This window comes from Etheostoma cragini, chromosome 23 (assembly GCF_013103735.1).
Source record: "Etheostoma cragini isolate CJK2018 chromosome 23, CSU_Ecrag_1.0, whole genome shotgun sequence".
Lineage (NCBI taxonomy): Eukaryota > Metazoa > Chordata > Actinopteri > Perciformes > Percidae > Etheostoma > Etheostoma cragini.
In genome coordinates this window covers 5,358,329-5,370,691 of record NC_048429.1, presented here as the reverse complement: position 1 = coordinate 5,370,691, position 12,363 = coordinate 5,358,329, and the positions used below count along the sequence as shown (strand labels likewise).

At 42.4% G+C, this 12,363-nt stretch overlaps 1 protein-coding gene across 1 annotated transcript in view; it reads left to right on the top strand.

The window, feature by feature from the left end:
* The window catches only part of sema3c (sema domain, immunoglobulin domain (Ig), short basic domain, secreted, (semaphorin) 3C), a 37,906-nt gene that overhangs the window by 10,181 nt on the left and 15,362 nt on the right, over nt 1–12,363 (top strand). The window contains exons 3-4 of the mRNA XM_034863779.1: nt 8,556–8,716; nt 9,424–9,486. Of these exons, the coding sequence (XP_034719670.1) occupies nt 8,556–8,716; nt 9,424–9,486 (224 nt within the window). The remainder of the gene's footprint in view (nt 1–8,555; nt 8,717–9,423; nt 9,487–12,363) is intronic.

Below are 12,363 nucleotides of genomic sequence, written 5' to 3'. Positions count from 1 at the left end.
AGACTCATGTCACATAGATGTTTATCTAATTGCCCAAGTTGCAGCATGGAAATTTCCTGCAGGAGTGTAGGGGAGTGCGGTGAGGTCCACCTCGCACCGCCTTGGGGCTGATGGCATGTGAGATGTTTGACAGCTCCTCTGTCAACCTTTCTTTCTCTGCCCGTCTCTCTCTGTTTAGCAATTCCAGCGTCTGACCTTGCTAGCCTTGTTGAATGTTTTATTATTCCTCCTCTGAAACATGTTGACAGGTCATCAATGGCCATCAATACAAACAAAGACAGTATCTCTTCAGGGATAGCCCAGGTCAACTGGAAAGTCCTTGAGTCAAAGGTTGGCATTATCACAAATCAATGACCTATTTGTATAAACGTATTTATGTTACTATTACTGTTTTTTAATACACTTTTCATATGCTTTAGAAGTAAAAAAAAAAAAGAAGCATTCACTATCTCTGGATTAAGGCTTAAAGGTCCTATGACATGCTGCCTTTTGGATGGTTTTATAGTCCTTAGTGTTCCCCTAATACTGTATCTTTTCCGAAATCCAGCCTTGGTGCAGAATTACAGCCACCAGAGTCAGTCCCACGATGAGCGTTTCTTATGATTTCTGTGTCTGTAGCTTTAAATGCTTTTGGAGAGCTGGGGGGCAAGGTGGAGGGGGGTGGTGTGGCCTGACCAACTGCCATGCTTTAACTGTTTGAAAGCCATGATGGCTCTCTCTTTCTCATCGGTGGGCCAAATTCTCTGGGCGGGCAAAGCAGAGAAAGGGGAGGTAGCCTTTCCCCTTATGACCTCATAAGGAGCAGATTCCAGATCGGCCCATCTGAACTTTCATTTTCTCAAAGGCAGAGCAGGATACCCAGGGCTTGGTTCCCACCTATCCCTATTTCCAGCCACTGTGGGCTTATAGGAAGGCTGGGGGACTCATATTAATGTTAAAAAACCTCACAAAGTAAAATTTTCATGCCATGGTTTCTTCTTTAAGCGAATGGGAAGTTACTGTAAATAACCTTTTCCAAGAGTCTACAGCCAACTGCAAAAGGTTTCACAGGTGCATTTGTCATTGTTGCCCTCACAGCAAATCTTTACCACAGAAACAACCCCTGGACCTCAGCGACATCATGTTATTGAGGAAATATAACTTGCAAGACCTGACGCAGCTTCAGCCTTAAAGATGGCAGAGAGGAGTCCCACCTGGTTGAGCCTTTTCCTTCTTCCTTTGGTAGTCCTCCATGACTAGTAAACACATCAACTCTGAGAACCCTCTGACCCGTAACTCCTGCATGCCTCCCCTCGCTCTGAGAGTCTCTGCAAGAGCCTCCAACAGTAAAATCACTAAGATTTACTGTCTGCTGGAGGTGAGCAGTAACCAGAGGCTCCTAGTGTGGGCAGGTGAGAGGTCACGGCTAGGAGACGGGGCGGCGGGTGGTACGGTTTGGTTCTGTGCGAAGGAGCGGTTGCCGGTGACATGTGAAGGGGAGGGCAGGAGCTAATTGGAGCATTGGGAATGCAAACTAGCTGGCAGTCAGGGCAGCATGAAGGACAGGTTGTCATCTCAAGTTTCGGCTCCTACAGGGAATATTAGCCAACACCTTAGCAAGTCAGCCGTGCAGTGAAACCAGCAGTTGACATTGGTGCTGGATAACATCTCTCCATACAAACACACACACACACACACACTTAGCCAAGGGAAAAAATACACTCCAGGCTCACATGTCATATTTAGATGTGGCGTCTGCTTTGGGAAGCCAAAGTGAGAGAAAGCATACATAAGAGCTCAGGAATTTTCTCCAGTCATATGATTCCCATTACAAATGTCTCGATATACATAATTGGAAAATTAATAAGTCCTGGTAGATATATTGCCAACGCTGGCTTCTGTCCATGACAAGTAGTTGCGAACACTAAGTTTGTGCATGTTGTTTGCATTTTGAGTGCTGAGTACAGCCTGTTTAAGAATGTGGAGTATGTCTCTTAGACAGACAATCGGACGACTCTGTCGGCCAGACGTCCTGGGTGGTCTCCACGCAGTGGAACGACACCTTAACTTTCCCTCTGCCATATGCATATGCCACCAGTCATTACTGTATACCGTCGGGCTGATCCCAAAGGAGAAGGGAAGGCCGTCTCAGTCGGGCAACAGCCATTACTTATCTCTAGAGGGGCCCGCCAGTTGCCGGGATAAAGTCTTTCACTGGTGCAGTATGTGTGAGTGGGCCAGCACTGTGTTAGGTAAGTGCAGCCATCCAGAACTGAACCAGAAGAGCTCTTAGCATTGTCCGGACAAAGAGCAACGGTATTTGGCACCAGGTTTGAAGTCAGCCCTCTGTGATGAAACCCACTCCATCTTCTGAGGAGAGATGAATTGCAAGAGGGCGGTATAAGCCCCTGCTTCAATATTTATCAAGATGGGTGATTGGGGTCTTCCCACTGGCTGCCCCTGACAACCACATACAGGTTATCCTAGAACTGAATAGAAAGCAAGCCTCATTAGCATGGAGTTAATTTATTCATACTGGCCTTTCAGGTACAAAGCCAATTGATGAGAGCTGTGTTTGCATGAGAGACACCAAGATTTGTTTGTAATTGGTCCACTGTCCAACCCTGAAGTGTTAATTAGGTGCAGGGACCTTTTGGTTTGCGTTCAAACATTGGTGTTAATAAAAAACCTTCACATAGTCAATTTGTGTAAAACTGCTCATCCCTTCTTTACAAGGGCTAAGCGAATGTTTTTTTTTTTTAATATCACATTCTTGACAGTATGCTGATTTTATCACCTTGTTATGTAGACAGAAAAGTCTCTGCAGATGGATTTCATCGGTTGAATCTTATGATTCACAGCTACGTTTGTCAATCTTAACCACTTTTTTCCCCACCACATTTCCACGATGCCACACTGTTTCCGTTTATGTTCTTTCGCCTATTTTTTCTCTCCCATCAAATTGGAAGAAGAGTCTTAATAAAGGCTGTTGAAGTGACACCAGCTCAGTCAGTTGGCACCGGTTCCTAAAACCTCGGTGCTGGGCTGCTCAAAACTACAGGCGCGTCTGTCATAACGATCCCACATACTTTCCAGCGACAGTGAATCTCTAATTTTGACAACAAAACCCTTCTTGTATGGACATCCCAAACCAGAACCATGGACGCGTTGTTTACTGCTGCATAACCCAGCCTCCAACATTGTTTGCGTGATCAAATAACCATGTCAGTCAGAAAGTCTTATGGGTTAAAACCCTGAGTGAAGCTTCCTTGTGGTTATTGTTGTTGCCTTCCCACTCCTGGCTCAATGCAGTAATCACAACAACAACAAAGTCTGCAAAGTGAGCACTGCAATCTCCTCTGCACTTTAATTGTTGCCATACAAATAGGGGCACAAAAACAAGTCCCTTTCTTTTGCCCACAACTTTTCATGGCTTTTCTCCACAATCACAGAAAAGAGCATGTCTTGTATTTTACTCTGTGACTCTTTGTGGCTTGTTGCCTCTCTGGGTTATTACTCTGAAGTCTGTGACCATGAACAATCAATTCTCCCATGACTTACAGAAGGCATAATCACCCGCCTTAATGGTCACTTGTTTCTTTAGATGTCCTTTCTTCAAGGCTGTAGTGACTGCACAAATGAAAAGTATGGCCTGCTGTAATGATCCAAAGGGCTGTATTTAATTTTTTTAATTCATAAATGATGTCAGCCTACGATCAGTTGACATGGCATTCATCGTGCCCCCTGTCACAACATCTCGGCATATCTGACGGTTACCTTGGGCTGCAACCATTGATTATTTTCATGCAAAAATTAATCGATTAACGGCACTTGGGTTTCTCACCTGGTAGAGCAGGCGCCCATCAACGCAGAGGCCGCAGGTTCAACTCCGCCCTGGGGCCCTTGCTGCATGTCATTCCCCTCATTCTCCCTTTATGGATTCAGCTGTCCTATATAAATAAAGGCCTAAAAGAAAATCTTTAAAAATAATTTTTAAATTAAAAAACTGTTCAAAAATGACCATTGCATTGGTTTTTGTCCCACCAACAGTCCAAAACCAACATCTACTAACCTTTTTTCTCTTTTAAGCCTACAGGAAGACAATTTTCTTTTGCACCTGTACACACTCCAAAAGCTGAGGAATGTCATGTTATATGATTGAAAGCTCCAGAATAGCTACTAACGGATATTGTGGTGACGTTGTAATAGTTTTAGTTTAGATAATCTATTTACATTGATACAAAAAAGAAAATTAACAAATGGCAAAGAGTGAAATATGCATCACAACCTGGAGGTGTGAGGGTTGAAAGAGGGGGGTGTTCACCATGCAGAGAAAAGCAAGAAAGCAACCTGCTGTTTAATATTTAATGACAGCTGTCGTTTCCCTGCTCAACAAAAGGCTTTTGTGCTGCTTCTGCTTGACCACTTCACACAAAAAACACATCAAAGAGAGAGAAAGTCTCAGCTCTCTAGTCGCCACCTTGCCCTTAATGCTCACCCACTGTCCATTGCATGGATTAGAGTGGATTAGAACACCATTGCTCTGCCATCCGACCAATGGGGCACTATGGGTCAGAGCTCAAAGGCCGGACACTGGGGACTGCAGTGATGTCCGCAGGGAGGAGTGAGGCCCACCTGCCCACATGCATAATAGAAAACCCACCAACTGTCAACGCTCAAACCCTACTTTTCTTTATCACTCTTTTTTCAGTTACTTTCTTTCTTCTCCTGCAATGACGACAACGAATGATTATCGAGAAAGACAAAACAACAAGCAATAAGACATTTCATCACTCACAATACCTCAGCCTTTCCCAATCCTACTACGTCAGGTCCCCAATACCATCCTTAAAACTGCAGTACCTTGTTCTTTTCGCAAAGCAGGACAAGTGTGTTATTCTATGATCTAATGTTCTGTCCTTTAGCCTCCCCAAAACAACGCAACGCTGTCCGCAGCAAGCCGCTCATCCGAGTAATGTTGTCGTCCAACGCTTTCGACACTCTTCCCTCTCGGGAAAGTTGTGTGATCTCAACAGTGAGGAACGCATGTAAACTCCAGACTAACGAACTACATGTGGACCAGAGAATTTTTTCATCACAGACACAAAAAACAAAAAAACAATTGTGAAAATGTGCACAAACTGTGAGGTGTTGAGTGCAAGTTTTGGAGGGCACACTAGTAGCACTTTCGATCTACAAAGACGTCATACGAAGGTTATGAGCTGGCAATGATTCTATGAACACATGGTCCCTGTGCTGAATGACTGAAAACCTTGACGATTGTTAAGAGCAGCCCCCCCCCCCCCCCCCCCCCCCCCCCCCCCCCTCCTTGACAGAGCAGGTGCACCATCTGTGAACTTTAGGTAGTGGTCTACAATGCTGCAGAACTGCAGGCATGACTCATATGTTTATATGAAATTGAAAGCAGAGCACTCAGAAGTAGGGGCGTCAGACCCGGGGGGGGACTGAGTACCCGGGGCCCTCATGTGAGGAGGGCCCGAAAAGATGACCGAATGAATAGCTGTGAATGTGGGAAAGGACCCGTAGAAAATTCCTTTCTACAGGGCCCAGAATTTTGTGCAGCGCCCCTGCTGAGAAGATACTGGATCCGGAGGTATGTGTGCCCCAGAGGGTTTCCGTTGTCTCTCAGTGAATAAGCTGGATCCATGTGACACACCCCTGCCGCGTCCCATCCCAGCACCAGACTTTACTGGACTTCAACCCTCACGAAAACATGACTGTCTCCTATTTCCCCCCACTGAGAAAACAGTACGAAGTTCACCATAATATTAAACAATTATTTCACACCGCACCACACCCTTCTGAACAATTTGTTCCCCTTGTGTGTTTTGGAGGGATGCAGTCAGAAGTAAAGCTAAAAAGACAGGAGGGTATCATAATATCTGAGTCAATAAACTGTGTGTGTGTGTGTGTGTGAGACAATCATCGTAATCCTTTCAATAGTCATTGATATATAAGAGACTGCAAAAAAATATTAAAGGGGAATACCACCTAAATACCTAAATTTACCAATTTAAATATGTTGCATTGCCTGGAAAATTAATTTTTTCTTCTACCAGAGAAGTTAGAAGTTTTAATTTCTTTTTTTTGTCCCCGAATGAGATTTATGCCATTTTTCTGTTTCCAGATATGAAACCCAAAATATACTCACATAGTCATTTATAACATCTTCCCCAATTGTATGTCTATAGAGGAGTTCCACTGACAAGACCATATGGATAATGTGTGCATTTTGAAAATGGGCGTAGTTCCTTTTTAAATTTGTATTTGTTGTGTCATATAGCCTACTGAAATATAAGCCATGGCTTGGCTAGAACACTTTCTATTGCTGCTCTGCATTTTGTAGTTGGTAAAAAGAATGCTTCATGACAGATTCCTCTTTTTTCACCTTTTGCCTTTTTCTTCACCCCATTCTTGCACATTTTAAAAAGCTGTGGTTCTTTGGCTTCTACCCACTTAGGTTCAACTCGACCGCTGAGTCTGTATACGCTATGATGTACGATTGTAAAACTCCTGCTCGTTATGTACAGCTGTATGTTTACTGACAGCTGCCATCTTAAGCTCCAGAGAAATCAACTAGAAGAGTGTTTAAATTAAGATTTACTTCCATGTGTAAAAATGACTTACAATATTGTGGTCTAAAAAGGTTTTCCTGAACAACCTCCAAGACGGTATTTTAGGAAGATGTGAAAAAAGGTTTTTGTTTTGGCAGAATTTTGAGCCTTGAATGTTTTTAATTAACTGTTAGGGATTCTTTCGATCTTGGTGTCTTGGACTCTGGCAGAGTAAGGCGTGTAACATCTTAAACCTTTTTCAGCGTTAGGAAAACGCTGTCTCGCCACAGAGCTCTCTGTGATGCTATCTCTTCAGCTTCAAAGCAAGACGCTGATGCAATCTTTATTTATATATGTTTATCTTCTCTATTAAACCCACATCTGCTTGACAGGACACATTCAGCTTTAATTTTAAATCCTGGCAAATAAAAAAAAAAACAGTCGTATTTGTGTGTGTGTTATTCATTAGACACCAGATGATGCTCTCGCCTCCGATAACACAATGTTCAAAAACACTTACTTTAAGCCATTGACCATATATGGCAATGTAGGTAAACACGGCCAATGTAGAGAGCAAAGAATCGTGGGAAACTCTCCTGTGACTAAAGTGGTTAACTTGTCTTTATTTAAAGTTAAACACTCCAGTTTTTACAAGGCGAACGCCCCAAACAACAGACTGTGATCAGAGTGAGGGGTGCCACAGAAAAGCCACTTTCCTTCAGAGATAAAAGGCCCCAGCCTCAAAAGCGAATGTCGCACAATAATGAAAATGTGACTTTAGCCCAAGGCATAGGAGTAAAGCACAAAGCAACCTGTTTGTTGATTAGAGGAGGGAATACAAAGAGAGCTGAGAGAGGGTCAATGGAGGGGAGGAAATGGAGGGTGTAGATCTACGTTGCCTCCCACACCCCCTGCTCTCGGCACAGATTGAAAAAGCGATAAATATGCATGAGTTTGGTTTCGACAGTGAAGGCCTTTGATGGTATGGATGAGAGTTCTCTATCTCTGGAGCAAATAGGCTGAAAATAACTGTCTGAGAATGTTTACTTGGTGTGTGTGAACATTGTGCGCTTTTAATGAGTAGAAGAGACTCTGCAGGGAGACCTTTTCATACAGTATCTCCCCTCTAGTCACAGCTTTAATTGACTTTTTGAAAGTTAAGTGAACTGGGAATAATCTATCAACAAATCAATGTGAAATCAATTTCAGGGCAATGTATTCTGTGTATCATCCAGTGTGATAATGTTGATGATTCAGATAATTATTTCTGATGATTCAGAGTTATCTGCTCTTATCTCAACAAACTGGAAGACGTGTACATAATTTTGTGATCACATACTGTATAAGAGCAATGAGGATTTCACATGGAGACACATTTTATCTAATAGGTGTGATACATTATGTTTAGAAATCGGACCATTTTAATCTAACAAAAAGAGCTAAACTTCTGAAATATATCAAATATCTCAAATTAAGTCACCGTAAAAGGACATAGCTTGAATAAAATACACTAAAATTATGATTTAAACAATCAAGTAATACACAAACAGTAAACTAAGGAAACTACTAAGAAAAGGCCACAAATAGGACCAGGAATTAAAATCAAACTTTTCTGGATACTCTTGAGTTTCAGAATAATTTAGTTTATTACCAAAACTGTTGAGGTTTGATACCAACCTTAGGATATAATGAGAATGATCTGTACTATTGCACAAACCTACAATCTTCAGTTACCCTTCATATGAAATGGCAACAGAAGAGAACTGACACACATTTTAAAGAGCAGCATCCAAATCCTAAAAGTTACAGTTTAAAGTTTTCTTTTGAGCCTGAGGCACAAGGACCTAATTTTGAGATCTGATCAGAAAGAGATTTACGTAGCTTGTGTAGATTTTTATCTTGAGTTAAATTAAGTAGAAGAAGGAGACAACTTTTCACCTCAGTGTGAAAACAAGCTTATTTTGGTGTTTTCCTAAGCCTTTTTCTCTGTGTCTATTTCAGACCTGCAGGCCTCCCAGTCCTTTGAACACTACACTATATCAGACAAGGCCATGGACTACAGGATCCTGCAGATGGACGAGGACCAGGACAGGATGTACGTGGGCTGCAAAGACCATGTCCTCTCCATGGACATTAACAACATCACCCATGGCACACTTAAGGTCAGCAGATGCTTCTTATTATGGTCTGTGGTTAACATTTTGTTCTGATGCAATGCAGGCATGTATAGCATGTCTTTTCTCTCGCCACAACAAAGGAGAACCTAGATTTTTAGTTAAATTTACCAGTGTGTTAGGTACATTATAAAACTAATGCACTGGTATTATTCTAATATGTGCAATGATATGCAAACTACCATACATTTGCCACGATCAGAACAATTTAAGGGTTATTCAAAAGAGGTGTGAACATGCTGGAGCTCTCTGATAACTGATTCTGTATGCAGTGAAGGAGTTATCTTCTGTGTAATTGACAGGCATGAAGTGCATAAACAGATGGGAAAGCATTTAGGTTCCCCCAGGGAGGGCTGCATCGCATCCATTTTTTCCAAGTAAATTGCTTGATATATTCATTGAGCTAGACCTTCAAGCCCCTCTCTCGGGTTTGACAACTCACACATTTTCCACAGATGGTAGCTGGCTGTAATCACGGACACAGAAACTTCTATCGAAACTGGATATTTTTTTTTTAAACATTTGCTTTGTTCATTTCCCACAAATGTTCCTTGTGATTTCTGTACATGTGAACAGGATATGATCAAAGATCAACATGGATATATTCATGTCTGTCTCAATCTGTTGCTGGCTTCCTGGGCTAACTTCCCCACTTATCAATATTTTAAATGTTGTGCTGTTTTCTTTCCCACCAGGTGTTTTGGCCTGCGTCTACAAGCAAGATAGAGGAATGCCAAATGGCAGGAAAGGACCCTACGGTAAGAACCCTCAAAACCCTTATCTTTGGATTCCTTGGGGCCTTTTATTGGTTAGCCAATACAAAATAATAATAGAGAAAATAAATAAATAGAAATTCAGATATGAATACTCACGTCAGCTCATGAAGCTGATACTGTGCCAAGAGTAAATATCTTAAAATGCTTTAAGGTTTAATGGATTACTTGTGTTTCAGCTTCATCACATTTTTGGAAAATGTCGTATGATAAACACACCTTCAACTACATAACCCCTGCAAAATGATTCCTTTTGCATTTCTTTTGAGTTACTTTGACCAAAATTACCGCGGAAGTAAGACTTGTATGACATGCCTGTGAATTTCACCACAGCATCAACAAAGTCTCATCTTTATCCACTTTAATAGGCCTCCATGATAATTTATTCATAATATTTTGCATTACTATTCTGAATCTGCAAAGTAACTAAATCTATAAATGAATAGTGAAGTAACGTTTTATTGTGAAACGTACAATAGGCCTACTTGACTGAACTACAGTGGAGTAGAAGTATAAAGTAGGAGAAATTTGAAATACTCAATACAAAGTAGCCTACCTTACAATTGTATTGAAGTACAGTATAGTTACTTTCCACTGCTGATAAAATTAATGCTATGACTTGTAAAAAGCCTAAACATTCATTCCCAACATGTTTATATCTGTCAGCTGCTCAGACACACTGCTGTCCGCGCTGACCTACCTTTACCTGGTGGGGCACAGATGTTGTCTGTTCCGTCTCAGGTTCTAACCCTTACCAAAGGAACAATGACAGGACAGCAGTAATAACTTCTGAAAATAGTGGGAGTGTATCCATCTCGCAAATGTAGAATCAGTCTCTGCAGTCATCTCAACCCTCGAATTCGAGCAACAGGAAATAAATGTCAAAGACTTTTTTTTTCTGTGCCGAAATGTTTCACGATGTTTGTGAATTCTCAAAAGCATAAAACGCCAGTAAAATTCAAGTTAAAATGGGTTGTAACGGGTGTTATATGAGATTGTAACGGTTGTAATATTACTAGTAATTGCATTACTTTTGTAATGTGTTACTCCCAACACTGGTAACAAATAGCAGCTAATACTGAAGTTGTTAGTGGTGGCAACCCTGCTGAGTTACAGAAGAAACCAATCAGTATATCCGAGTAGCCCTCATCTGCCATGATGTTCAGGATCTAGACCAAAGGTTTTGTCAGCTGTTCCCAGATGCGTTCCTCAAAGTGGTTCTACTGCGGAACTGAGCGTGCCGCCTCCTGGGATTTCCCTCTCCCATCTGTGAGCTTGTGTCAGATCCAACCACATGTGTAGCAGGCTGCAGATGTCTGCAGGGTCACCTCCTGGCCCGGAGTCCTCCTGGCATCGGCACAGTTTGTCAGGAATGAGAGTGAAGCGTGGGAGGACGGAGGGCCACAGAGCACTGCAGAAAAATAAACCAGAATCAAAGCTCGCAAATGGGACACGGCTCATTGATGCAGAGATTTCATAACCCCGGCCTGATTCTCAGCAGCATTTGTTAGCTGCAACAAGATTTAATGAATGCATAGCACTCAGAAGACTGATTCCTCCTCCGTCTCTGTTTTCCTCTAATTGGGTTGGTCTGAAATACATGCACAGTTCAGTGCAGTGCACAGTACAGGGAGATAGAAAGACATGTTTTTAAAGAACAAACTCTCAAAGCAACTTTGTAGATAAATTGGAACCCTAATTACCTAATTAGGGTTACCTAAAGTAACGGTACAAGTTACCATAAAAAGCATCACACTACAACCAGCGCTGCCTGTTTTTCCCACATTCTCCATCATCTGTCCATTCACTGACAGCAGCTGGGGTAATGGAGCCAGGGTTTTGTAAAACATGCTGTTGCAGAAATAGAAGAAGCAGTTTCCGTCACTGGGTGATTTGTGCTGCTCTGAGTCACAGCCCGCTGGCTGCAGACAGGCCTCCACAAATATCTGGGTGAGCCATCTTCGTTTGGAGCCACTCAGGGGCCCCTTCTTCCTTTTGTCATCTCTTTTATGCTCACAGCTCTGCTAGTGGCTCCTCTAAAAGTTTCTCTTTCAATCTTACTATTTTTTTCCACTTTTCTTGGTCACTTTTTCCAACCCTCGGTTTCTCCTCTACCACACTATGTTTCATTTTCTCTCTTCCATAATGCTGCTCTCCTTTTTCATGGGTTTCTTCATTTAAGTCAGAGCCCGCATCCGTTATGGTTTACCCTACACATCTGTATATATTACGTTCCTCTTTTATGATAGAACTGAGTTCAAGAGGGGCTCCAGAGAGCGACTGCACATTGTTTGTGCCACAGAAGGAGACATGTAGACTGACCAGGTTGATTTAGTCTGTTTGCTGCTGGCTCAGAAGCCTCCACTTTAAACTGAATATGATCACCACTTGTATTTGTGGCCGTAATGCTCAATGCTGTTTATCTGGCACGGTCATGAAGGCTGCGTGCGTACAAAGAGGAAACTTAAGATGACAATACAACAGGATGCGGCTACACATCAGATATGGGTGTAGGACCCAGGCCCAGTGAGGGCTCAAGGAGGGTGCGATGAGATTAATGGGTGATAAAAGTGAGGAAAAAGAAAGACAGACAGACAGACTGGGAAAGAGATACTGTATAGAGGTGCAAGATAAATAACAGATATGGGTGTGTAACGGTGAAAAATTCAGTTGTTTTTTGGTCGAATGCTCCCAGTGGAGCTGTGAACCGATCGCGAGCTGCAGCAGCTGCCTTTCCTGCCGCCACAGCCAAGTTCTTGACGGCTCCCTGGATATGTGTTCCTCTCCTCCCCACTTCTTTCTGCTCCCTTCCTTTCTCCACTTGTTTTCTGCTAGCCTAGGCTTAATGAGCCACAAAGTCCA